At 38.4% G+C, this 27,840-nt stretch overlaps 1 protein-coding gene across 1 annotated transcript; it reads left to right on the top strand.

Moving 5' to 3' along the window:
* RRP15 (ribosomal RNA processing 15 homolog) lies at window positions 1-27,840 on the top strand. Its single transcript, XM_015857274.1, has 5 exons — window positions 1-125; window positions 3,555-3,823; window positions 5,955-6,052; window positions 6,923-7,124; window positions 23,668-27,840. The coding sequence occupies exons 1-5, from the start codon at window positions 65-67 to the stop codon at window positions 23,818-23,820; spliced, it is 783 nt and encodes a 260-aa protein (XP_015712760.1). The 5' UTR covers window positions 1-64; the 3' UTR covers window positions 23,821-27,840.

The following is a 27,840-nucleotide window of genomic DNA, read 5'->3' as shown; positions in this document are numbered from 1 at the left end:
GGGGCGGAACGCAGGTTGGCGGTGAGGGAGTCGGACCGGAAAGTGCTCAGAGGGTGCAGCGAAGATGGCGGCCACCGTGGAGATGTCACGAGGGCGGTCGGCAGCGGGCGAGGAGTTTGCGAGTGGTAACAGGGGGTAGCGGTAACGAGGGGGGGGATGTTCCTGTGCTTTTCCTTTGGTCCCCTCCCTGGGTTGTGACCATCCCTCCCTCTGCCCCGTGTAGCCTGCTGGCGGGGTACCACAAGCCTCAGCTCCCCTCAGGCGTGTTCCTATGGCCGACGCTGTTTTTGGGCTGCTTTTGGGTTCCCCCCGGTTTCTTCCACTGAACACAGCCCGCAGGCCGCTTCTGACGGGGGCACAGGCAAATAATTCTGGCTACCGTGTGTGTTGGGGGGGAGTCTGGGGGAACAGAGATACTTTATCTAGTAAATGTGTATGTTTGGTGGCCCTGCCAGGCAGGGGGGTTGGAACTACATGATCCTTGAGGTACCTTCCAACCCGGATCATTCTGTGATTCTGTGTGTGAGAGGCAGTCAGCTGAATCTCGGGGGAGGGGCGATTGGTGTTAGAGCTTTCAGAGCTTCTCTCAGCAAGGTGGGTTTTCTTAAATGTACGTGCTTACACTTAGATTGCTGAATAGTTGCAAATGAGGGGGAGTACCGAGATGTTTAGAGCTGGGGCTGGAGGGCTCTGTGGAGATCTGAGAATGGCCTTTCAGTATCTCTTTAGACTGTTAGAAAGGAGGGAACAGTTTGGTTAGCAGGGTATGTTGTGATAGGATATGGGGAAATGGTTTCAAACTAAAAGGAGGAGATATTCAGCTTGGATATAAGGAAGAAGGTGTTTACAGTCGAGATGGTGAGACATTGACACAAGTTGCCCAGAGTGGAGGTGGATGTCCTGTGCATGGAGATTCTGAAGGTCAGGCTGGACAGGGCTCTGAGCAACCTGGTCTGTTGTAGGTGTTGTTGATAGTTGCAGGAGAGATGGACAAGATGGCCTTTAAGGGTTTATTCCAACTCAAATGTGTTATGTATATTCCCACCCCACAGTGAGGTCTTTTTGTATGGAAACTATGTTAGACTTGAATCACTCTAATTTAATACACAGCTCTGAGTATCGTTTCCGATAGAATTAATATAATTTACATTACTTGGAGATATCTCTGCTTTACCTATTGCTACTGACACATACTCTCATACGTTCAAAACTGTCAGTGCTGGCTAAATGCTGAAGCCTCAGTCATTCATCTTTCTGCAATTGTTAAAAGTGCTGGTTACCTTGCAAAATGATTTTTGGTATTATCTAGTATTATTCTCTTAGTTTATTTGGAGAGGGTGTTATGTATAGGAAAAAATGAATGCATGGAGTTGTGGTTTATTTTGGTTCATGGCAATTTTTTAAAGCCTGTTTTGTTGTTTTGTGGTTTTTTTTAATAGATAACTGAAAGTTGTTTTGAAGCATGTGGCGTTCACACTTGGATATCTGTTAGCTGTTCTGCTGTGTGTAAGAACCACAGGTTGGGACTGTTTCAAGTTGTTTGGTAATATCCTACCTTGGAGGTGGCCTAGATTTGGAAACTTGATAGATTGTTTTACATGGTAGGAGCCAGGGTGTGGTTGTACAGCTACTTATTTATATGCAAAAGTGTGATCTGTTTTTAATTCCTTTAAAAATTTGGAAACCAGAATATGGAGACATACCAAAAGGAAGCTGGGGGTGGGAAGAAGAAGCTTTGTCGTAGTTTCTGGATGTGCTGAGCAAATTTGCTGCTTCTGATCTTCAGTTTTATAGTAAGGGATATTGTAAAAAATCATGTCTTAGTCCATACGGTATAAGTTAAAACATTGAAGTGTTCACTTTAGCTGTAGTAACAAAGTAATACCTATGTAGGTAATGAGCAAGCATTTAATGTTTCAGGTCCATGTTTGTTATATGGAGATAATGTTACTTTTGATGATAACCAAATGTTTTCCCAAGTTCTGAAGGTGACTGTGTGTTCAGACTGGCTTATAGCACTGTTTTGGTGTTGTGGTGTTTTATTGCTGGATCAAAAAGAATGTCGAGAAAGTAGAGTAATGAATTAGACTTATGTATCTTTAATTGAATAGGTAGGATGGATTAAAAACAGAGAAACAATAATAGCTGTCCCCATTATTCTACGGAAAACAGATCTTGTCAATTGCCTCCTGACTTCATTATCGTAACGATTGTTTTGCTAAAGTTAATTGAAGGAATGTAGTAATGTTTACGAAGTTAAAGCACTTGATCTGGTGGAACAAAACTTCTGCAATTTTTGAAATACTTTTCCTGAAGTAGTGTGAGAGGGATAGATGGATGAAAGGCAGTGAGCTGCGTGTTAAGCGGATGAGCATCGATTAGCTCATCTCGAGACCATTGGCTCTCTTTGCAGGTGGGACTGCAGGGGAGTCAGAAACCAGCTTTGTTCTACCAGTCACTTGGTGGACTTCCCAGCCTTCTATGCTGTATGTTATATATGTAATCTGAAACTTCTGAGTGGCATAAGTATTAATGTAATAGCAATCAGTTGTCACAGGACACTACTTGCCTGTGCTTCACAGTTACCTGAAAAAATAGGTAGACTGAAGTAATGAGGCAGTTTGGTGCACCCCAAACTTGCAGCTAGTTTTATTCTAGTTAATCGTTCTCTCTGTTGAAGTCTTCATTATTTGTCTGATGATCAAGCTAATGAAAGTAGCAGAATATACTTTGTGTTTGGTTCGCTGTCAGGTTGACTTTTCTTTCCTCTCTCACAATTCCTTGATTCCAGACTTGAGTATTTTTAACTCCAATTCCTACTTTTGTTTTGAATAGGGGACGGGGTAAGTAAGTGTGAATGTGGGTATGTTTTGTGTTTGAAGTATTTGAGCAGAAACAGAAAATGGAACAGAAGAGCTCATTTACTTTTGAAGAACTTAACAAATATTCTGAGTCTGTTTCACAGAACAGTTTCCCCTCTGGGTCCTTTGTGCTTAGCGAATCGTTTCTCTGGACCATTGTTTCTTTCCTGAAGCATGCGTCACTCATGTATGAAATGCTCCCCTACCTTCAATTTAATCTGCCTACATACATTTAAACACTAGATGTCACTGTTGCAGTTTGTATAGAAGTATATATAGCCATATATATATATATATATATATATGGATATGTGTATGTATATATACATATGGTTAATAATTACTTTTAACTGGAATGTACCTTTTTTCACCCAAATTTAACAATCCTAGTCATAACAATTTTCATTAATATAGTAATAATTTCCAGGACTATCTTCTCCCTTCTATCCAACCTCTTAAATTACTGTAAAACATTGGTGAGAGTAGAAAGCCCTTGCACTGTATACTTTCTAATAAATTCATAATGGTGGTTTCATACTTGCTCAAGCAGTGTTTTGAAGAACTAGTTGTAAAAGCAAGGAGTGTATGGTCCTGAGCTCTAATAACATTTGCATATGGAACAAACTGAACTTGGGATGGGTCTTTACTAGAGACAGAAATCTTTATACTTTTTTTTCCCCCCCCATATTCTAGATTCTGAGATAAGCTCAGGACTTCCAGATGACAACTACTCTTCTGGGGATGAAGCCTTGGATGGAGATGATGAGGATGAAGTGGCAGCAGATGGGCATGAAGAGAGTGCAGACTCCAAAGCTGGTCCTGGTTCAGGCTGGGCAGATGCCATGGCAAAAGTGCTTAACAAAAAGATACCACAAAATAAGTCCATCATCTTGGCCAAGAATAAAAAACTGGAGAAGGAGAGAGAAAAGGAGAAACAAGAAAGACTGGAGAAGAGGATGAAGGTGAGAAAAAGACTTGGTATTTCATTGTACAGTCACAGTCAGATAGGTATGTGGCCAAGAACACCCAAGCAGGGACTTTGAAGAGCAGCACTCATTTCTCAGTTTTGGAATCTCTCTGCCATTCTGACCCTCCTGTAGCTTCATTTTTGTGACCTTCCAGGAAATTATGCTGTCAAGGTTTTTTCCTTACTGTTTCTTCCAGGCTACCAGATGAGCTGATCTTTGGCAGTAGGGTGTTTGCTGTCAGCCATCTTAAGGTAATTTTGTTGAGAGGAAGAAAGAAGCAGCTTTAAGCTTGGAGACTTCTGTTTCCTATTGTTAATGAAAGATGTAACTCTTTTTATCAGTGTTGGGAGTGAAAATAGTTCTACTTGTAGAAGATGAGGAAGAGAAAACAGAATAGAAAGCAGTCAGATTATTTTGTGAGTCCAAAATCAAAGGCCTCAAGGTTGAGATTGCAGTAATCCATAATTTGCTTTTGATTCAGTTTGCCCCTTTTGGTTTTCCGTGGTGGTATGGTGGTGTCTGTGCTCTAAATTACTTCTAATTCTGAAAACGATGCAAAGAAAACAAAACTGTAGTGGTTTTTAAGTGTTTTTTTTTTCCTTCTTTCTTTTTTTCTTTGGTGAAATTTTAATTCCACATTGTAATTGGTTCACCTTCAGGCTAAAAATTAATTAACAGTTCTAATGTTTCATCTTGCTAGTAAGTAGGTTAACCAGATTTCCTGCAGATAATCCGGGACATTCAGCAGATAGGCTATAGCCTGCCCCTTTAATAGAGCTTTGGTAAGGTATCTCCTCAATTCTAGCTGTCCTAAATACTCATTGTCACCCATTAAATATGGAAATACTGTGAAGCAGAGGTGAGCTGCAGGTCTCTAAGCTGACCAGTTCACCCTTAGAAAGACTTCATGTCAGTCTGGCTTTTCTTAATTTCTTGCTGATGCGAGCTAGAACACAGCAGGTCTTTTGGTCAGAGGTCAAAACATGGTCATAAACTTGTGAGTTCATAGTAGTCTGCCTGAAATTATAAAGATCAGGGCTCTGAAATTCCATGAAAAGCTTCTTGTATAAAAACACTTAATGAAATATCATCAGAACTATGAACACTGAAAGATTGTTACAAGTTGGGGAAAAAGTAGTTCTTAATTTATTCCTGATGGAGGTGTTGGGGAAAGTATAGTATTCTACTGTTGGAGTTATGGTCATTGATTAGTTTTGTGTTGGAAACAGGGAACCTCGAAAGAGACAAAAATTGGTGTTGTACATGACAGTTACAGTGTTGTGGAAGGGATTCACAAAGTTACGGAATAACTTGGGTTAGAAGGGACCTAGTAATCAGCTAATTACAGCCCCCTGCTATAGGCAGGGTTGCGAGCAGTTAGATCAGGCTGTTGAGGAACCTGACTCAAGCCTGACCTTGAGTGCCTCCACGGATGGGATGTCAGCGGCTTCTCTGGGCAGCTGTGCCAGGGCCTTATTGCCCTCTGAGTGAAAAATTTTTAGTATATCTAATTTAAAACCTTCCTTTCAGTTTACATCCATTCCCCTTTGTCCTACTGCAGTTATCCTGTGAGTGTTTGGTACTCTCTTATGCTTGAGTTCTGCTCGTTGCAGTCTTGCTGTGCATCACTGTCAATCGTAAACTTCCTTTGTGATTAATTCAGTAGGGAAAATAAAATTCCTGAGACTTTAAATATTTTTTAATATTTAAATTTAAAATATTTAAATATTATGTTTGTCTTGGTGTGCCCACAAATTTATTACTTATAAATTTCTGTGTTGTGGCCTTGTGTTGTTGGACACTGTTCTTGAATCATTTCTTTGCCCATAGCTCTCAATGTGAAAGCACTTGTGTTTTGCTAGACCTTTTTTGTTTGTCTCATCCAGAAGCATCACTCTGACACAACTTTCTGTTGTAGAAGTGAAATGACTGAAATTTCATTGGGGTCCCATTTTTGGCAGCAGAAGAGACTAGCCTTAGGTCCGGTGCTGGAGCTGCCCTTACCCTCAACCAAGCAGAGCTTTGTTGATTTATCTTTTTTGTTCATCTTACTGCATGTTGTTAGAGTGTGCTGCATTCTTAAATGCCCCATGCCACTTACATTAAGTAACAATATTTATAACAGCTCGATAAAAAGCGGGAGTGGGAAATGATGTGCCGAGTGAAGCCAGATGTTGTCAGAGACAGAGACAGAGAGAGAAATCTTCAGAGAATTGCCACAAGGTAAGAGTTTTTTTGAAAGCTTTCTTTAAATATATGTATGTCTTAAAGGGAGGAAAAGGGGAAGGAAAGGCCTGTGCAGGTAGTCTGTTTCCAATCAGATTGAACTCTTAAGAAGTGACTAGCAGGAGCCAAGTGATTTATATGCTGATCTATGTTTTACAGTATCAAATTCAACAAGAGATTTCAAATGGTTTGTGAAAGCATAAAAATGTAGACAATAATGTAATGTTTGCTTAACAGAAGTGCTTTGTTAGACTCCCTTATTTGGTTAATTTAATGCTTTAAGAACGTGGAACAGTTGTTTCTGCTGTTCTGTTTTTCTCTGCAGAGAATTCACCAGATCCATGGCTGCTAAGTACAGTTGGCCGATTTGCATTATTGTAGTGGTGCTCATCTAGTTCTTTGTGGAGCATCGTGTTGATGTTCTGTCTGTATCTGCTTGTTTCCTTACAGGACTCGCTCCTGTCCCTTGTACCCTTGCTTCAGCTGCTCTTGAATTCTTGTATGAGGAATTCAATAGCTGGTTGTAGAATGACTATCATCCTTCTGGGGTTGAAACGTGTTTTTGTATAGATGGTTGTACAATGTATCGTGCTCGCTTTGGGATCTGAAAAGTTGTGTTTGGAGTTTTGTTGCTGGTTTCTAGTAATAAGTGGGAAGAAAGACTGAAAATTGAAAGCCTCCTGTATTGTAGTGAACGTTACTTAACAGAACTGAGATTCTGAGTAATTGCTTTTTGGAACTAGAAGCCAGCTAACATCTGAACTGGTTAGTTTCTTTGATAGAAGGTTCATATCTATAAAGGTAACATGAATTAAAAGGTTTTTCTTGTTTTTTTGTTCACTTCCTTTCCACTGCTCACCACTTTAGAGGTGTTGTGCAGTTGTTTAATGCTGTCAGGACACACCAAAAGAATGTTGACGAGAAAGTGAAGAAAGGTGTGAAATCTGAAAGGCAACGTGCTAAACTGCTATCATCTGTTTCAAAGAAAGATTTCATCAATGTTTTAAGAAGCATGGAGGGCACTAAAGGAAACAATAACTCTGCTAAGAAGGCTGCAAAAAGTGAACAGGTAGGCCTTCACCTTCTCAGTGTATTTACTGATGTGTCTGCTGATGTGCCCCCTGTGCAGAACAGCTGTATCAAAGTGCCTTGTTTTGTTTTTTTTTTTCTATTACTTAGCCTTTTTTACATTTGTATAGCTCTCCTGGGAGATCATCAAACATTTTGTGCAAATAACTTGTTTTACCTGTGCTTTTATTAAAATGCATATATTAAATAATATTTTAATTATTATTTTTATATCAAGTTTTGCGCATTGTGGAACAGACTGCTAAATCATAACGAATGTGTGGAGTTTGGGCAGTAGTAATTACCAGCTCTCTAAAATTGTTGGAAGATGTGGTACCTATTCATCCTGCATGGTGTGTATGACTGTGCTACTTCTGTTTACCCACAGATTCAGACATTTCAAACTCATTTGCTCTGGTTGATTAGGGAACTTTGGGGCTTTGACTTAACAAGTGAATACTGCAACAGAGAGAAACTCAGATGTGTTAAACATCTGTAGGCTTTTCTCTCTCAAATTCTTTGTGTGTTGGACTGGTGGAACATTACTGCTGATAAAATGTTTTGGAAAGAAGCATTTTAACGCACCTTTTTTCAAACATAGGTAAGATAGGCAGTTTAATTGGGCTTGTTTAGGTTTTTATCAGTCCAATCAATTCAGTAAGTAGCTCAGGGTTAAAAACAAGTTGCTCAGACATATTGTTTCTTGTATTTCAGAAGCTGTGCATTTTTGACATGCCATTTGTGTTCAGGTTTGAACTTTGTGCTTGATAGTGGGTGGAATACTTCTGTTGGCCCAGACTCACAGCAGTTAACTAAGTGGATTTTTGGTGCCAGAAAGAAATACTTTAATCAGCTGGGAGACAACAGTTTGTCATATGTTTTTTGTTTGTGTGTGCTTGGGGAGCTTGCTGAAATGCTGCCTGACATGAAGAGCTCATAGAATTTTCATGCAAATGTAATTTTAAAGTATTTTTTTTGAATTCCTTGGATAATGAGAACAATTTAGCTTCGTGCTGACACTTTATTTCTCCTTAAATAATTCCAGCTTGCTTGTTTGGGTGGGGGGCATGTGTGTGGTTTCTTTGTTTTTGTTTGTTGTTTTTTATTCCCCAGAAAGCAGAACATCACTAATAACATCGCCTACTGCTATTGCTGATGTTAAAGACTAGTCAAGACTGTTATTAACTCAACAGTCATGGGAATTATCTATCGGCTGCAAAAACATGGCAGGCTGACAGTGAATCAACAGCTGAGTAAAAGCTGGGATTCTTTCTTTCTTTGTCAGATTATAGAAAGGCAATTTTCTAATTACTAGGTTAAAAACAGACTGCAAATGTTTCTTTACCATAGGAGAAATGTCTTATTTTGGCAGCATTAGTAACAGCATATTTTCATTAAAAAACTATAGAGAAATAAAGCTTCAGGTACTGACTGGTAAGGTATTATTTTTGAGCTTTGGTAGGTTCTGCTTTCACATTGCTTGTAAACAAAAGATTCAGATTTAGAAGTTTTTCATCATGAATTTAAGGCTGTACTGTGAGTTTTTTTTTTGTTTTTGTTGTTGTTGTGTTTTTTTCTTTTTTATATTAGTGCTTACTTGGATAGACCCATTCTTCCTTCCCTGTCCTGTTTTATTTGTTTCAGCGCCTCTCGATTCAGACAAACTCTTTGATGACAGCTTGAAGAGGTGCTTTATTAATCAGCCGTTATTTCTCTTGGAAATACATTTTACCAATTCAGTACAATCCCATCTTCTTAGTTAATGCCTGAGATTGAAGTCAAATTTTGATCTTCAGTCTCATAATCAGATTTATACAGACATTCTGCCACTGTACAGTATTGCTGGCTTCCACAGTTGTATCTTTGTTTCTTGGTCTTTCAAGGGTATTTCAGAGAATGGTAAGTAGAGATGAGGCTAGAGATGGTGAATTCTTTACAATCCCTGGTAGATTTTTGAGCCATCTGAAAGCTTTTGTTAGGGGTGGTTTTCAAGCTGTTTATTTGCTGCTTTTTTTTTTTTCCTCTCCCTTTGTAGCAGCCTGCTTATTTTTTGGCAATTGAGAGTATAGTGTATATTTCTTTTAAGAAAAAAGAGGAATATATTTATTTATTTCAACATAAATTATAGAAGAGATGCCAATCCCGAACTCCAGGCTTTGTGCCATCAATTAAAATATAGTCCAGAACAATAAAAACAGTACCACACCCACATAAAACAAGCAGTCAGCAAGAAAAACGGCAGAATAAAGTTCTCCCAGTGAAAGCAATACTTTCTTTGCCCACTGCTTGTGCTGTGAAAGAAGACTTGACTCTATTTGTGAGAACAGGCAAATACTTACTTTTCTTACTCTGCAGTGGTTTTTGAATGAAAGATTTGCTGCCATATTTTTGAGGGTTTGGCTTCTTCCAAATGTTAGGAATTATTGAAGATAGCCCTCATAAAGCTCTGCTGTAGCTGACTATTCAATCAAGTATAGGTATGCATGAGAAAAATAAATCAAAAGCTCTGTAAAGACTATCAGTAGTGGTGGGATTTTGTTTTGGCACAAACCTTTTTTAAAGTACATTCTTTTTCTGCCAGTTTTTGCCTTCATGGGAAGAGCAGGTAACCCATACCCCTGCCAGAGCTCGCTGTTGTTTATAGTCTCATACTTCTAACCATTGGCCTAAACACCCTTTGGTGTACCCACCTAATGCAGCTGTGAAAGACGGACTGTCAGGCTGTGAATTTTTTTTCTGTGCCATTTGAAACTAATCCCTTTTCAGGTTTTCTGTGCCCAGATGGGAGTAATTACTCTTCTGAGCTGGAGCCAAAAGCTTTGCCTTTCATATCACTAACTGTTTATCAAGGTATTTCTTAATCCTTGCTGAGCCAGCTGACTTGTGTCATGTTTTTCCCTGTTTTTTTTTTTTCCTCTCCAAGGTACTGTACAAGATGCTTGCCTCTGGGTAAGATCATGTAATTTCCTTCCTCCACCATCATTTTATCTGAAAACTTTGTAATAGGGAATAAGAATGTAATAAAAGGGGGAAAAATCTCAGTGTTTTGGTTTTTTTGAGTGGGTTCTTTAAGTCTTGAGTGGTGGCATTCTTGTTTTGTGAGGGTTCTTTTTGTTTGCTTTTTTTTTGTTTGTTTGTTTTTGGCTTTTTTGTAAGCATTTATTGGGAGATACAAGGGCTGTCAAGTCTTATTCCATAAAATCCTGACAGAACACATGTATTTACTGGTTAGATCTTGGCCATTTCCCATCTTTCATATACTTTAAGAAATGTTATTAATCTACAGGTGTCTTTGTCTGCTTTCCTAATAGTAGTATATGCTATAGAAACTGTAGAGGCTGAAGTTATCTCTCTGGCACTAAAGCAAATGCAGGAATAGGCAGTGATCATTAAAGGGTTCCTTTTGCTATATGTAGAGAGTTAAGTTCCTTTCAGATGTATGCCTCGGAAGGATATGTCATAGGGCCTAATGTGGATGGTATTTTTGTCATGGATACTTTGATCTTTTAAACCCTCCCAGTCTACTCATTTCTGTAGGCTGTCAGCTGTTCATCTGACCTGGCCTGGGACTTGGGGTACCTGGTGGTCTGTAAATGAATGATAATAGATTGCAATCAGAACTGAACCTGTACTGCTCTTACTTATCCTTTTCTTAAAAAGATTGCATAAATGGAGTTCATTTGTTTTCCAGTTCTAATTTTTAATTATGATACATTACAATGATATATTTCATTATGTGCAATTGCTGGGATGTTAATTCCTATTAGTTGCAGACAATCTTGATACATATATAACTGGGTTCTCCTGAAATCCAGTCCTCCAACTGAAGTCAAAGACTCCACTGAATTAGAATAGACTTAGAGTTTCTTTAGGTGTCCCTAACAGATTTTGGGTGCTGCTAAGATTACTGTCTTAGGGAAGTACTTTTGCTTTCAGAGTTGAATGAAGTTTCTGATCTCTTAAGCTTGTAGAAGTGTGTTTGCTGGTGCAATAAATTAAGAGATCTGAAATCTTAATTGTAAGAAGGCAAAGAAATTCAGAATTAATGTTCCTGGAGCAGTTTCAGCTTTTTTTCTTTCACTGGATGGCAGTTAAACAGGGTTATTCATGCTGTGATTTCAGCAGAAGCACCAGAAACCTTCCTGCTTATCATTTGTGCTGCTCCCTGTGAAGTATTATTGGATGATAACATATTTTCTACTGGCATGTGAATAAGTGTCATGAAAGTTACAAATACTCTCTGTGACAGGCATAGCTTGTGCTCATCAACCTTTAATTTTGAATTATGCCTTTGCTGGATGGTGTCCTGAATGGTTATGTTTGCTAGAACTTGCAAGTTTTCTCACTGCAGCTCTGCTACAGAGCATTTAAAGGGTGGAACTGAGAGTAGGACTTTATGCTGTATTTCAGTCACTATAATACAATAATTTTTCTGTAATATCTGCAGCTACCTGTATGACTCAGAGTACAACTTGATTACTGTGCTGTGTTGCTGAATGGAAATTAAATTGTTACTGGTCTCAAAATAGTATCTATCCTAATATAACTTCTTGATGGGAAGGAAGATGAATGCAGAGGATTCTGCAGTTATTTTATATCAAGCTATTGACTGTGTGAGAATTGATTTTTCTATAAAGACCTGTATTCTCTAAAAGCTGCAAGTGTTTGGTAAGAGACTTGTAAGTATAGCCAACCTGACTCCAGTCATTCCAGACTTCTTCCTTGTGAGGCTTTAAAAATTGATAAATACTTTCAACAGCAGTTGGAGAACTGTTCAGGGGTGTCAGGATTACTGTGTTTCTAACTTCGAAAGCTTTGTTTTTTTTTCTCTGGGACACAAGAAATCACTTGGAACTTTCCTTTGTCAAGTTAGTTGAAGATACAAATGTGCTTTCCTGCTTAAAAGCTAATCTGTTTAAAATGTGCAACTGACTGACTTCTTTTTCTTGCAGATGAATAATTAGTGGCTATTGGCATCTCGTTCTGCATTTTTCCACAGTTTCCATACAATATAATTGGGGAGGGTGTAAATGCTTTCATTGTTTTCATCTATATATCTCTTCCAGGGGAAAGAATTTTCTTTAACCAAGTAATTTGTTCCTGAAATATGGGGATGAAAGCATAGGCTTCTGCTAGGAATTTGCTAGGGTACATCAGCACCTCTTGTAAGTTTAAAAGGAATATTTTATTCCAAACAGGTGCTTTCTGCATTTTAGGGCCAAGCATGAAGTCTTACTGTCTGGCTCCTAATGCTACAGCAGTCCTAACAACTTTTTGCATAGAAGGACCTGTTTCCTTTTTGTTGTCATCATTCATGCACGATCCAGTTTGATGCAGACAAAGATGCAGCTAGTACGTGATCAGCGAGGATAGATATTTTAAGACAATTTGGCTACTGACTTATCAACTGAGATGATGATCTCAGATCTGGGGAGACTGGTCCCCCAGATGTTTATAACTTGGTCAGGCCTGGGAATATGGTAATAGAGATAGCAAAAGACATATTCGCAACTCCAAAATAATCACTTAGTGATTTTTCAAGTTCAGAAAGAATGCATGACAAGACTTTAATCAGTGCCTGTAGGAAATACTTCTTTCCTCTTTAGGGCTGTAGACAAAATGTTCTGAGTTCATCTTGTCTTGAAACTGGTTGAAATAATTTTCATTGAAACATTGCAAAAACTTCTGCCTGAGGCAGGTGACTGCAGTGGAAAATTTCAGCCTAATGCAGCTGAAATTTGGCAAGTTTAAGTGAATATAAACAGAGACTAACAATTGAAATGTCAGGCAATATTGAAACAGCTCCATCTGTAATATTTGAGTAACTTGTCTATTTCACTATTAATGCACTGGGGGGCTGTGGTGTTGTTCTGTTTTCTCAGACAATGTTGCCAAGCTGGTTTTCAGTAAAACTATGTCTAAAATAACCACAAACTTGTGGTATACATCATCTTTTGATCTTTCTGTAAGTATACAAAGCGCAGACATCCAAAATGCCAAATCCTATTAGGATTCCTTTACTGAAGTGTAAAACAATGATCTGCAGAATTATTTTACAAGGAAATTTGTCTTCAGCTTAATCTGTGACTTTTTTTTTTTTTTGACTTAAAGTTGTGGAAGCGTATTGTGTGAAAATGAGAGCTGGGGAAAATCTTTCCATCATTACTTTCAATTATGCTCTTTTTTTTTTTTTTTTTTTTTCTGCATCAGTGGCAGAAAGCTCTTTATTTTCTGAATGTTTCTTTATTCTATTGGGACCTTTCACTCCATTCTATTGGGACCTTTCACTCTTTTCAAATTTCAGTTCATTCAGGCTTTTCTGTAAAGTATGTTTCAACTGTCAAACAGCTGCATCCCTTGTTGCTGCTGACCACTGACTGCATCCTGCCAGATTGATAGTTAATAACTTCTGGTTACTGCTTGTAAATGAATCAGCTTAAAATTTCCAATCAACGCCATCCCTGAGAAAATTTCAGAAGGTTAGGAGTGTGGACACAGCCTTGTCTTAATGAAGAGTTGCCATTTAAAAAAGAAAAGGCAATTCCGCTTCTACCTGGTAAATTGAGTTGGAAGTCTTAGTAAAAGCTGCTGTCTGCCTCTGGTGTTTTTCATAACTCTCTTATAGGCAGAGTGATGTAATTAGAGAAAATACAGCTAAACGTTTCACAGACTTTATAGAAGAGGGTCTCTGGAAGTAAGAAAGGTTGGGTGGAACTTGTCTATCTGAATGAGCTCCCTTGATCTAAGCAATTGCTTTTGCAAGTTATCTTGAAAATCGGTTCTCTTACTCTGAAGTTTTATTAAGGTATAACATGTTCTTTATATTTCATGAGTGTTGAGTTAGCAGATGTGTTGTAAATGACCTCTGCACACCTGCTCTTCTGTTTATCTTGATAGAGTTCAACAGTGATGGGTCAAACTGCTTACAGTTTCCAGTGGTTAGAAGGTTGCCGAATTCAATATTTACTTTTTTTTTTTTTTTCCCCCTTGGAATAATCTGACCAGTTTTTAATGATTGTTTATGAAATTGAGTGCAAGCTTGAAAAATATGTATTAAAAAAATGTTGCAATTACTACAAATACTTGGGAATATCCAAGTGTATAGTCCGTTTCTTAATATGTTTTCACACAGAGTTGTTTGAGAAATTACAGCAGTGTAAATTCAGAGAAATGTGGATTTGTGGGTATATAGGGTATGTTGCTGTATGGGAATTTCTAAGTCATAGCCTGAACCAATGATTGAGCACTTGGTAAGGAGATGGACAGCCCTGTGAAAGTCAGCACAAGTGAAAGCAGTTCACCTGTATAACCAGAAGGGTTGGAACCTTGTTCTCCCTAAGTCTCATTTAAGGGCTGAGTGCTACAAGGGAGGGATCTCTACATGGAGTTTCCTCCTTTGGGGGAGTATTTGGTGAGCTCTGATCCTTGGGATGGGTAAGCAAATCTTTCTTTTTCTGTATTGTGACCGTGGCTCTTTTATACCTGATACTGCTACAATTGGGAAGTCTTAGAGCTATAAAATTGTTTGAGTTATGGAAGGACCTCTAAGATCACCAATTTTTAACCCTCCCCATAGGTAGGGACACCTCCCATTAACCAGGTTGCACACAGCCCCATCCAGACTGGACTTTAATGCCTCCAGGGAGGGGGGCATCCACAGCCCCTCTGGGCAAACTGTTTGCCAAAAGCCATTTAAGTTAAAGTAGAGACTATGAGAGCAGGAGTATTTAGCCAGACAGGATGCTTAGTAGCCATAAAAGCTTCAATATTTCATGTTTAGTAATGAAAATATGCAAGAGGCAATTCATTGCGTTTCTTTTCTCCTTTTATGTTTTGCATAGCTATATTTGTTTCAGGACTCAAATGTAAGTGGAAATCCTGAGTCAGAAAACAGAGGCTGTTAGCCCACTTCTTCCTAATCAGCTGTACTCTGATGTGATTTCTTAAGTGCTGGAAGTAAGAGACCAGGTTATTTTTACAGTCTTCAGCATTTGAAACAACGTTTTGGGACTTGTTTTGCTGTGCCTCTTGTTGAGTCTTAATGGAAAACAGTGGATTCAGGTAATTCAGAAATCTGCAAGCTGATAATTCATTTTTTAAAAAGGATCAAAATATGCTGATCAGCCAATGGCCTGCATGCTTCTGAACTGTGTTGGCAGGCAAGCTTCTATTAATAGCACTCAGAAAGTCTTAGATTTCCAGCTGAGACATTGCCTGAATGTCTGTCATAAACAGGTGACATCTGGAAAAGTCTGTTTTGAATTGTAACTATTTTCTCTGAAGTAAGCTATTAAAAGACATTAGTACTGGACTTCTGAAGGATGGTGTGTAGAAGGCCTTCATTTTGAACAGATGCTCCAAGATACCTCTGCGTGTTTTCTAGGTACATTGTAAGGGTTCAGAAACTGCACCTTGTAACAAGGATGTTGTGGATCTGGGTGATGTTTGGGGTGATACCTGATCTTTAAACTCCCCCGTGTCTTCATTACTGCACTAAGTATGTACTAAGAAATATAGAACCAGTCTCTTTTTATCTCTGAATCACTTTTTTTCCTGGGCTGAAATGCTATCTATCTGGGAAAGTTCTTTTACTTTGTATCACATCCAAGAAGAAAAATACTTAGTTCTTTATTTTCCTTTTAGGCATATCACTAGAAGGTGGTAAGGAGGAGTCCATTTCAGTTTATTCTTGATAATTAAGCAATAATAGCTGGTGGTCATGATTACATAACAGACAATATTTTGTAGGTTGTAGTTATCTGAGGTTCAGTGTTGGTTGGGACAAAGAGCTTTTCTTTCTAATAGACAACGTGGTCTTATCCTAGTCAGAATTAAGATTCTCAGTGAAGCAGTGCATCTACCTTATCCTTAGTTGTCTTCTGAACAAAGAGATTATAATTACAGTAATTTGAATACCATAGCTAGTTAAACAAATTCTTGTCTGATAAGCAATGAAAGTAAAGCACCATATTATGTTATTAATGACAGCCTTGATTATGTGCTGTTTTCAACCGTACTACTCATTGGAATGTTGTCAAGAATTTACTGATCTACGTTCTGTCTGATCTTTGCTTTAAGGATCCTGTTGTTCAAGTAGATGAAATGCGAAAGCTGTATGGTGAATGATAGTTGAAGAAATAGATGTAGTAGGTGAATGCTGCAGTAGTAGTGGCTAGTATAGTAGGCAGTAAGTTCACTGCTGTTGGTGTGAAGGCTGATGAATAGGCATTGCAGATGTGAGCGTAAAGGCAAATAGGGGAGGATGATGAAGTGGTTTGCTTTTTAACAGGGGGAAAAGAAAACAAACATGAAAATTAGCAGTGATGACATATTGGAAAGGTATACTGTCTGGAAATGTGCTTCCAGATGTTTTTTCTGATAACCTAATAAAAGAACACTTTTTCCAGCTATCTTCTCAGTAATAATTTGCAATATACATTAAGCTGGTTTTATTTGTCTTAGTTTCAGCTGGGATGAAATTGTTTTCTTCAGAGTGTCTGGTATGACGCTGTATTTTGGTTCTAGGAGAAAAATGGTGTTTAAACGCACCAATGTTCATAGTTACTGCTAAAGAGGGTTGTACAGAGCCAAGGCCATCCTCAGTGAAGAGCCCAAGGAGCTGGGAGGGAACAGAATTAGGACAGCTGACTTAAACTGGCCAAAGGATATTCCATACTATATGACATATTGTGGAAGGAGTTTTGAAGGGGGTGGGAGTTCTCTCTTCTCTGCTTGGAGGCTAGCTGGGCATCAGTTGGGGTATGGTGAGCAATTGCTTGTGCATCACTTGTTACATACATTCATGTATATATATATATATAAATAGTCAAAACTATTGTACTCTATCTTACTAAGTTTTATCTCAACCCATGTTCAGCTCAAGAAGAGCTAGTTACAATAGCTCTTAAAAATTTTGAATATACATGGGGTGTTCAAACCAGTCTGCTTCTATTGCTATGCGTTGTGAATATGTTTCAGTTTATGTTTAAAATTAAACATTTAAGAATAATATCACCCAGACACCTGCCCTGAAATAGGATAGTTCTGAGTGGCAGGCAGTGTGGGATGGTATGGGGAGGTGTCTAGAGCAGCAGGCGCCTCCAAAGGTCTGCTGTAACCCTGGCAATTCTAAAGAGGTACAAACCACTGCAGCATGCTGGGCCTGGCCTATCAAGCTCTTTTCAACACTATTCAGCACCCTCAAGGGGAAGAGAATACTTCTGGATCTGATGACAACGCAACAGACTCTCCAGCTCCTGGGATAATCCCTGCAGCAATTCCAATTCCTGCAGTTGCTCTGAGCATTGTCAGTGGAGTGACTGCTGTCACTCTAGCCCTCTTGATGAGCTGCAGTTGCTCCTTCTATGGGTTCTGTGGCTGTTCCGCATATTGCAATGAGGAAAAAGAACAAAGCATTCCTCCTATCGGAGGTGCATCATGCCCAGAGGTACAGTGTTGTGGTATCTACTTTAAAAAGTCCACAAAAAAGCATTTTTATTCATAGGTGAGATATTTTCATCTGATAGTGTAGAAGAGTTGTTTGAATTTCAGGACATTGTCATTTTGCTTTATGTTTTATAGAACATGAGTTAAACATAATAAAATGCATTCCATGGTGGGTTTCTTTTAGTATGTGTAGGAGTGGTATAAAAGTGATTAGCGTGCTGGTTTCCTAACAACCTTCACAATTTCTTACCTCTCCCATTAGAAGTTAAATTGCTTCCTATGCAGGAGGGGGTTTGTGGGTTATTAGAACTAGAACACAATGTACTTTAGCGTGCCTACTTGTTTTCTTAATACAACCCAACAACTTAAAGATTAAAAAAAAAAAAAGCTATCCTTTTCTAAATACTATTCAAATCACTACTAAGAACAAGTAAATGTGCCCTGTTTGTTTTGTTGTTTATTTTTTGCTTTGACTCTTCGTGTCTATGCAGGTGGTTGAATTTCTTTTTTTTAAGCACAGTAGCTGGGAGAAGTGTGCATGATAACTGAAGTCGTCCGTTGGAATGAGCTTGACCATGTATGTTTCATGTTCAGCTTTGAACTCCGTGTTCTGACTGCAAACAGAATATAATTAAACTAATCTCACAAGTTATATGCAGAGTTGTGTTCCCAGGAAGGTGTATGATACCTTCTGGAGCACAGATGGTGGGGTTTGTTTGTTTTCTATGAGTAGCTCTCAGGTGTAGTATTTCTTATTGCTTTATTGAAAAAAATGTGAGGAGAATGCCTGTACAGTTGGACATACTCTTGGAGCAGCAAGTAGTAAAATTCCTTGTGTGGCAGCAGGATTTCTGAGACTGCTGCTATCAGAACTGGAGCTTTGCAAGAGCTGAAGAGCTCCAGACCTTCCTGTATGCAGAAGGGCCCCGTGTTACACTTGAATTCTTTAAATGTTTTGCTTTTTCTGACAAATACTGATTTATGAGGTTTCTAATGAGTGGACGTTGAAGAAATCTGTTTTCTCAAATGCCTGTGATTCTTTGCAACTGAGCATTTTGTGATGATGTTAATGATTTTTTTCCTTAAATCTAGATAAATACTTGTACGTAGAATTTCTGTGATGCAATTTGGAGCATATTTAAGCCTCTGCATGCCAACCCATAGCATTCTTTTCCATTCACACATCCCTGGTTGTAGTAAACCCCGGAGGAGAATATGAGGATGGGGAGATTCCACATGCAGGTCATTAAGTTGTGGGTGGTCTTTTGGTTGTGCTCAAAATTAAAATGAGTATTTGCGTTTCCCTCGCCTTTTGGTAACAATTCCAGGGCTTTGATTGCAGAGAGGTTTGACTGGTAACAACAGGATTCAGAACACTGCAAAAATTAGTTCTTGTGTTTGTTTAATAGCAATGTAACTGTGGGTCCTAGTGTGCGCAGGAGACTTTGTGGTCTGAATAAATCTCCCATACCATGCTTGGTGTTGTCACTTCAAATATACCAAAGCAATTGATTTCTGTCTCATTAAGAGAGAGAGTGTGAATGGTTGTTGAATGATTCTTGTCTTAAGAAATATACAATTGTGTAGCATTACTCTGCTGCAGTGTAGACTTCTGTTGTGTAAATGGCATGCTCTGCCAGCTCAAAAATGCTTTCCAAAATCAAAGTGAGTTTCTATGAGACATGAGCTCAGAAGTTCATGTCAGTGGTGGGTACAGCGCATAGTCTCTAGATTATTGGGGATTTTTTGTCTTTTGGGGATCAGGTGTATGTAGGAAGAATTGAATTGAAACTGTATTTCAAATAAGTGAAAATTGCAAGTAGTACTGATTATTAAGCCCAAGAGTCTTTTTTTTTAAGGTTTGGTTTTTTTTTCTCCTTTTAAAGGTGATCGCATATTTGGCTCTACCTAATGTTGCAGTTTGAGGTACTTAAGTTATAGTTCTGTTTGCTTCTAGCTGAGACAAAACTGAGAAAACTTACTTTTGTTTTACTCCTGAAGATAAATTTAAAGATTTTACTGGTGTTCCTTGCCTTGCATCTCTTCCTCATGCTTTTCAAGTGCTTTTGTTTTTTATGTTTATTTTCTTTTTTCTGTGTGTTCTTATGCTTTAGTGGAGATTTAACACACGTCAGTGTATGTGTGTGGGTTTTCTGAGCTAGGCTTAAGGCAGCTTTCTTGGGGATAAGGAAGAGAATAGCAGCAGTCATTTGGAGAAAGATGCAGGCTGGCAGGGAAGGGTGATTGTCAGATTTATGTGAGAATGCATTTTGGCAGATAGACTTTTTAACTTCTTTGCTGTGACAAAAGCCTCCCTGTATTTCAAGTTCTTAGATGTCTGTATTGAGCAAAACAGACGAACCTGGGGAGGCAGTTCAAATTAATTAGACGTGTTAGAATTGTTTTCTCAAGGCTTAACGTCGTTACTTTAGAGATATTTATGTTAGAAATTCCTTCCCTGACAGGTACAAATAAACGTTTATTGTATGTGATGGTAAAGAGAGATGCCCCTGCAAGCTGTGGTATTTCATCTTCTTCACAGAGCAAAGGCACGGGAGCCCAGTGTGCTGATTGTAATTCTTACATTTAAAAAGTGTTTAATACCCTGCAGTTTTTTGTCTTCTGAACAGTAGAGGAATTCAGACTTTACGGGAAACCCTATGGTGATATGGACAGAAATAACCTCTATTATCGTTGTGCAGATGTTCAAGTGGCACAAATGCTGTCTTTAATCTGTTTGCTCTATTTTCAGGACATAACCTTTTATACTGTCACCAGTGTTACAGGGGTTTCATCAGCCTGTTTGTAGGTCTCTGTGTTACTCCATAAGCATCCAGGAGACAATTGTAGCCTGGATCCTGTGAGTGATGGCTGCTTGTTCTGGGTGACAGACCTGAGCTTTGTTATTTGTTGGCTGATTTATTTTTATTAGGACTTCAGTAATTTCAGTTCTTCTTGTTCAGGTTCAGATTTCAGAGATTACATCTTCAACCCAGTAATAGTTTGGGAAATGCGTCACCAATGCAAAATCCTTGTATCAGACTTGAGCTAATGCTGTGATAGCTTAGGTGACTTGCTAAGCATGTAAGATGGCAGTTCTGGTATTCTCTTTCCTCGGGTGGGCTATCTGGCCTTCCCAGCAAATGGGCATTTGTAGTGGAGTTACACAGCTTTGGGTTTTGGTCTCTCTTTGCAGCTAATGATAACAAATGTGTCAGCGTGTACTAGTGACTTGGGAGATGCATTACTAACTGCTCCCTCTCTGACCTTCTGAAATAGGTTCCACGCCTTCAGGCAAAGAACAGACTTATTCAAATCTATGTATAAAAGAAGGGAAAACAAACAAACAAAAAAACCCACAATTGTTCACTCCCTACCTTACTGTTTCCCATAGTGTTAAGCAGTTACGTTTATACAGCCTGTTTTGTTTGCATTTGGGGATGTTCAAAGGGGACTTTAGTGTTGTGGCGGTATGTGGGAGAGGTGGATGAACAGCTGACTGGGAGTTCAAAGGCAGTTGAACAGAATGAAAGCTGTTTTCCAAGTGCCAAGAATCACTTCTGTTTTACTTAGATGGAACTAGATTATAGCATTGAAAACCCAAGTGCATTAACATTCTTATATAAAACAAGTTGGGAAGTGATATTGGAGTTGAACTAATTGTTAATTGTACAAATATTCTTGCTGCATATTTTCTTAAGACTCCGGGAATTTTATTTTATTTCTTTTTTTGGTGGTAGAATGGATTTGGGTAGTTTTTACTGTGAAGGGGGAAAAATTGAGAGGTAATTGAGTTAAGAATGAAGTTACTAAACATGGGGTTTTCTTCACTTGGTAGCATGCTTAAAATTGATTAAATGTTTGCTTTCAAGTATTTAATCTTCATCTTTCAGGCATGGATATGCTACCTCTGTCTTTCTTCTCAGCGCTTGTATAAACCTCTATTCAAACCTTTGTGGCTCCTTGCATAGTGGGTAATACTGCAGAGGATCAGCATCCCCCTTTGTTGAGGTCCTGCTTTTGTTCTCTTGTTCACTTTCTGAATAGTGGATTGTGATAATTTGAGCACTGGGCTTGTCAAAGCCTGAGCAGCCTTTCGTTGTTGCTGCTGACAATGTCAGTTCTGTGTGTGTGGGAAAAATAAATGACATCTCTGTTGGTTTGATTGTTATTGAAAGAAAAAGAAAAAAAGGGAAAAAGAAAAAAGAAAAAAAAAAAAAGGATTTTGTAAGGAAAATGGGGATTTTCCATGTGAGTATTTCATGTTTTGCTCTGTTATATGTTCAAATAGTGATTACTCCTAAAATATTTGGGATTTAAAAACAACTGAGTGAGTTTTTTTGTAACTATTTTGACCTTTTTCTAATCTGGAAAGGTAAATGTGTAGAACAGAATACTGAAGTTTTCACTAATATGTATTATTCTACTGAGAGTATTTTAAGGTCTTCCTACACACCTACACTGTCTGTCGCTCTTTTAATTCCAGTTAATTGATTACCCTGCCTGAGATGATTTCAGGCTTTATGGGGTGTAGCATTTGTAGTGAATTGCTGCAACGGTGAAAGTAGATAGGAGTCACTCCCGTGGGGAAAAGGGGAGTTGTTTTTCTACTGCTGCTGGAGATGGGAGAGTTACACCTCCAAATAAACATTAATGAGAGCAGCTGTGAAGACAAAAGAAAAGAATAAAAAGAACTCTACATCTTGAACAGCTTCAGTTGGTTGTTGTTTTTGAGGAGCCTGGGGAGATCCCTTTTGGAAGGGAAGGTATTAAGATGTAATCTTATTTTTGTGAGACTCACCTTTCACGGAGAGCTGCAGGACAAGTCACATTTTGAAATCATTTCTGTTTTGAGTAACTATTGAAAGCAACTCATCTGGGAGACTTGTACTCAGGTAGCTTCTGTTGGTGAGATGTGTTAAGTTTGCAGTGACAGATCTGCATTTTTTTCTAATTATTTCCTCTGTTAAAATTTATGTTATTTTCTCCTGGAAACAACATGATCTTCATCTGCAGAAGATACTGTAACAAATAACCCCTGTCTGAAGGTACAGAAGGCGTTAGTTAAATGAGTGAAGGGCAGTGGGAAAGACAGTCGTGTGAGATGCCTGTGTACCTGTTTCAAAAGAACTTACAAGAGTAAATTGTTTTCAGGCCCCCCAATTCCTTGGTAAAATAGTTTTTTCTTGCATGTTGAACACTAATGGTTCCTCAGAAGTATTTTGCTACTGAGGTTTAAATGACTTAAGTCCTCCTTTGGTACGTTGAATGCTTTCAGTGTTTTCCTTCAGTAAAGGCTGTGATCTTGGAATTACTTCATCCTGTTCTTTAAAGCTGTTGCCACAGGATGGGGCTGTTGTATCGCCAAATGTATGCCGTCGCTTAGAACAACCTAGCAATGTTTTCAGTGCTAACCTGAAAATAAGGCTCCTGTCACTTCTCTTCATTATTCACCGGTCAGTTTAGCATGGTTTCAGTTTATGCACTTTGAAGAAGCGCAAAATTTGGAATAAGGTGTTGTTGGCTTGCTGAGTGTAGATCAACTTTCAGTTTCTTTTAGAGGCAGCTTTGCACCATATGACAAGTCCAGGTAGTGAGGTAATAATCCACATAAAGGGGATTTGGTTCACGTATTGCAGAATATGTTAAATATTAAATTTGTGTTTTTTTTAAAAGCCTTTATTAAATCCATATTTGTGTTTTAGAAATGTGCCAAGAAGTGTTCTAATGAAGCAGCACCTGGGGGTTAATAAATGATATCATGAATCCATTCTGATTGCCAAGAAAGATTTTAATAAAGGAAGCCATGCCCAAGGTTGACTGTTTCATCCACAAGGAATAGCTGTTGTGTTTTTTTTTTCCCCTGTGTTCCTTTTATTGGTTGGGTAAAACAAATTCAGTTATTTGCATCAGGTAGTTATGATTCCCCTGTTTATCCACGTAACTTTTGTGTGAGGTGCTGGCCTTTGGCATGTCTGTCAATGCAAGTTTGTGTGAATGCCTCACATATTGTAGTTATATGAGGGCTTTCCATCTTCTACTGCCCCTTCCACATTCATCTCATCATCCTCTTCCTTCTCCCCCCTTCAAACATACAGGGTGAAGTGAAGTCTGAAGAGGGACCAGAATGGAATATACTGCGTGATGACTTCATGATGGGAGCATCTATGAAAGACTGGGATAAGGAAAGTGATGGAGAGGGCAGTACTGAACAAGCAGGTGGTTTAAAACAAGAAGATGACAGTGACTGAATGAAACTGAAAACATTTCAAGATACTTTATCTTTCTTTATTTGGATTACAAGTCAACATTCTGTGAATGTACAATACTTGGAGGCTGTCTCTTCTTAACAAGAGTCTTGCACAAATTGATTGTGTTTTATTTCCTACAGTGTCCAACTTTTTAAATATAGATTCATTTGCTGTACTGAAATCCTGAAATATTTTTCAAAATATGTATAATTTTCAACATATTTCCAAAACATTTTGTGCAGTCAAAATAGTGGCACTTGCCCAATGAAAGATGGATTTTGCCAAGGTCATTAAAAGTTTATACATTAGTCATGGCAATCGGTGTATTAGTGCGCCTGCATTTCCAAATCAGTGTTACACTTTGAAAAGTTGTTAGCAATTCACGGTAGAAATGGCTTACAATAAACACAGAAATGCTGTCACCTTGTAAAGTTATCAGGCTCCTATAGAGACTTTATTACTTTGGCTAGGAAAGGTTTTGTAGATAATAAAGAGAAGTAACCATTAATGTGATAGTTCTGGTCTTGGAGCATTAATCTGATTGAAGATAACTATGGAAATTTAATTGTAAAATGAGTTTTGACCCTACTGATTGGCTTTGTGTGTGTGTGTACTTATAAAAAGTAGGTATAAAAGCATACATATGTATGTATGTTTTTCCACTCCGAGTCTGAAGTTACATGTGTTAAGAGAACAGTAAGAGAGGAAAAGACAGTCACTGCTTTTGTGTTTGTTAGGGCAGAAAGGACTTTTCTAGCAACACTGTATAAAATTGTATTTAGTGTTGCTTCATTTGCAGTTCTGGTGTTCTGGTCTTTTTCAGTAAGGAACCGGACCTCTGAGACGCACTCTGGGTTTAGTCGACTATAATGCTAATTCCTCAGGTCTGCAGAGGGTCAAACAAAAGCCTTTTCTCTTAGGTGCATACTGTAATGATACCAAATGTTGGCTTTGATTGTGCTACACCAGTATCTCCTGATAGATTGTTGGTTGTAAAGGTGCAGAAGCTAACTGCGTAATACAAGTACTTCATATGCAAACAAATGTATACAGAAGGAATAGCATGGTCCTTAAGGAGTTTTAGATGAGAGGCTGGGGCTGAATTCTGCCTCCTTTGTTTTGGATTCTCTTTCTAATGTTGTGCAGCTTGTTTAATTTTGCTATCGCATTTCTCTGTTTCCCACCAGAAGAAAATGCTTTGGGGTCTTTAAATTGATACTTTATGTATTTTGTGCTATTCTGTCCGTATCTACATTTTCTTTCATGCAAGCTTTTCTTCATAACTGCTTATGTGCAATATATGATTCGGAGAGCCTTAAATTTTTACACTTCCACACTGAAATGTGTGGTAGAATGGTGGATTTAGGTTTTTCAATGAAAGCATTGAGGAGGGTTGGGGGGTGGTGAACTCTGTGTATATTACAGTTTAAAAATATACATACAGAATGATACAGAGAAACCCATCCTAATAACTGGCAGTGGTTGTGTTATCCCTAGCCTATTCATCTGGTATACATTGTAGCATAATTCTTTGAGGAGAACTCAAAGCTAACAGCAGAAATGTTTAGATTTTCAAGCTGCTTTGAGTGTTAAACATATTAGATATCTGGGTAGACATTAGTTTGTGGCCTGATATTTATTATCACAAATGAAGGCATACACCCAAAATATCAAGTGGCGAAACCACAGACGTTTGACATATGGTTATCGTAGCTTCTGAAGGTTAGACATCTGTACAGCTGTTCAGCTAGAGCTGGCATCTTATAGAGGATTACAAAAATATACTACAGTGAATTCTGAGTCGATAAAACAGCGTAATGGTCTAATGTGACATTGTTTTCTTTCTGTAGAGTTTAGTTACTTTGTGCAGAAAGACTACATCAGCACCTTTAAATCTGCAGTCATTCTCAATATTATTATCAGTGGTCTCTGTCTGAGATCAAGCTGTTAAAATTATCAGTTTCTATGAAAAACTAGCTTATGTCCTGAGGTGACTTTCAGAATACTTATGGGATACTCAGATGTTTATAGGTTTTATAATTAATTTGCTTATCTTGAGCTTCTATTCTGTTTAAAGTGCACAGCAGTGCTTAAGTATTTTGCCTGTAGGTTGAGTGTTTCTAGCCTTTTAAGAGGCATAATAGACTTCTATATCAAATAATTTTATAATTCTGATACTGTGCCTTGCCCTTTGGTTGTGCCATATGCAGAGAAGCTTCTGTAGTAACTTAAATAGATTAGTAATTCCAAAAGATAAACTTATGTGTTTTGTGGCAGATGAGAGCAGTATAATTTAATTTTAGGCTGATTTATTTCACAAGTTTGACTAGCGAGTCAAAAGTGCTAAACCCTGTTTGGCCCAGAGATCTTCCAGTCTCCCTTCTTGATTGTGGGATCATTTGTCTCACCTACCTTCCTACCAGCTTTTTCAGTAATATTCTTTCCTTTTGGATAGCTTTAAATGAACAGCCTTTAGCAGCATTTCCCAGCCGTTACAGCTCTCAGTCTATTTTGCCTGCTCCCATGAATATCTCTGCTTAGGCAGAACTGTGCTGCTGCCCTTCATTCCAGAGAGCATGAATCATCTTGACTTTGTATATTTCTGTACCTATCTATATAAAGCCAATAAAGATGGGGTGGTTCCAGTTTTGTTAGGCTTCAAGCCAACTCTAGAGTATGTAGAGTTTAATATTCTATGGATTGCATGCAAGTAACAAGGTTTTGTTTAATAAGAGAAGGCACAGGGTCAGCTCTTCCCATGTCTGTTCTCCTTTCTAGTTTCTCAGCAAGAAAAGCATGATTTGGCCTATGGAGAAAAGCACCATCTCACTACTTTTCTTCCAGTCTGCTGCTAAGGAAAGACTAGTGGTGGAATATCATTGTGCCTGATGCTGCTGCACCACCTGGTCTTCCCTGATGAAATGGGTGAGGTCCTGCTTCTGCAGCTTTGAGGCAGCTCCTCCTGGGGTTCACAAACTGAGAAGAGCAAAAGAACTGGAGACGCTTTGATGGAGGCCATAAAAGCATTCTGACTATCTGATGCTTCCAGAAGAAGGTGGTCTGTAAAGCTACATTTGCTCAGAGCTGGCTCAGTAGCTGTCTTAAGGGAGGAAGGCAGAAGTCATCTGGCACACAATACTGCGCAACTTAAAATGACAAACTCTTCTTTCTTATGAAATGTATCTTGGCATAGTTAATATCCACACAGAGCCGTCATCAATATTGCTTACTTCCAACCCCTCCAAATTGCTCAATGATTTCTTCAAGAGTTGCTGAAGTAAGAAGCGAGAGGGCCAGGAGAAGGATTTAAATGTTGAAGTCTACTAAGCTTGGATTAAATAGATGGAATTCTAGCACTAAATAAGACATTAAACTTAGACTCTGGGTCGTCAGTGATAGACATGGGAGACAGGATGAATTCTTGGTTAATGTATGGTGGAAAACTGTCTGTTTCCTTTGCTATTATCTTAAAGCAATGGCTCTTGATCTCTGGCAGTGTGTAAGCCTCAAAAGTTTCACCTCTGTAGATAACCTAGCAGATAAGAGATTTTCCTTGGTTGTTCTTAATCAGATACAGTGTAGCTGATACTACTTAGACAAAGCATTTAGTTTTTGAATGCATCTTTGCAATTGCTTTTCTCTCTTAAGGGACATGTTGAAATAAAAATGTGGTCAAATTAAATAGCTTCAGCACCAGAGATGCTTGTCTTGGTGCAATGCTTCAAGCTTGGGGATGATTTCTGTTTAAACCCATGTGTTTGTCAGATAATGAATTATGTTTTCTTCAAGCTTTCCTGTGTGACCGTGTGAGTACAGATTACTTCTGAGAAACACTTTGGAAGGTGATTTTAGGAGAAAGTATTGTTTCCTCGTAATGTCTCAATCATTCAAATAGCTCATGTTCCCATGTCTGTAAATGAATTCTTCAAGCCTTTCAACATTTTCAGTGATTCTTAATTTTGGATTTGGTATGTGCGTTGTTAATTGTATTAGAATGAATCTTTGGTTTCTTGTTCCAGG

The sequence above is a fragment of the Coturnix japonica genome, chromosome 3 (genome assembly GCF_001577835.2).
Source record: "Coturnix japonica isolate 7356 chromosome 3, Coturnix japonica 2.1, whole genome shotgun sequence".
Classification (NCBI taxonomy): domain Eukaryota; kingdom Metazoa; phylum Chordata; class Aves; order Galliformes; family Phasianidae; genus Coturnix; species Coturnix japonica.
Note: the sequence above shows the minus strand (reverse complement) of the source record. Positions and strands in the feature narration are given on the sequence as shown.

Bases quoted from the DNA above. Each gene is read 5' to 3' on its own strand.
- RRP15 (XM_015857274.1), top strand. From the start codon at position 65: ATGGCGGCCACCGTGGAGATGTCACGAGGGCGGTCGGCAGCGGGCGAG. The intron at 3,824-5,954 runs GTGAGAAAAAGA...TATTTATAACAG, and splicing joins GACTGGAGAAGAGGATGAAG to CTCGATAAAAAGCGGGAGTG. The intron at 7,125-23,667 runs GTAGGCCTTCAC...TCAAACATACAG, and splicing joins AGGCTGCAAAAAGTGAACAG to GGTGAAGTGAAGTCTGAAGA.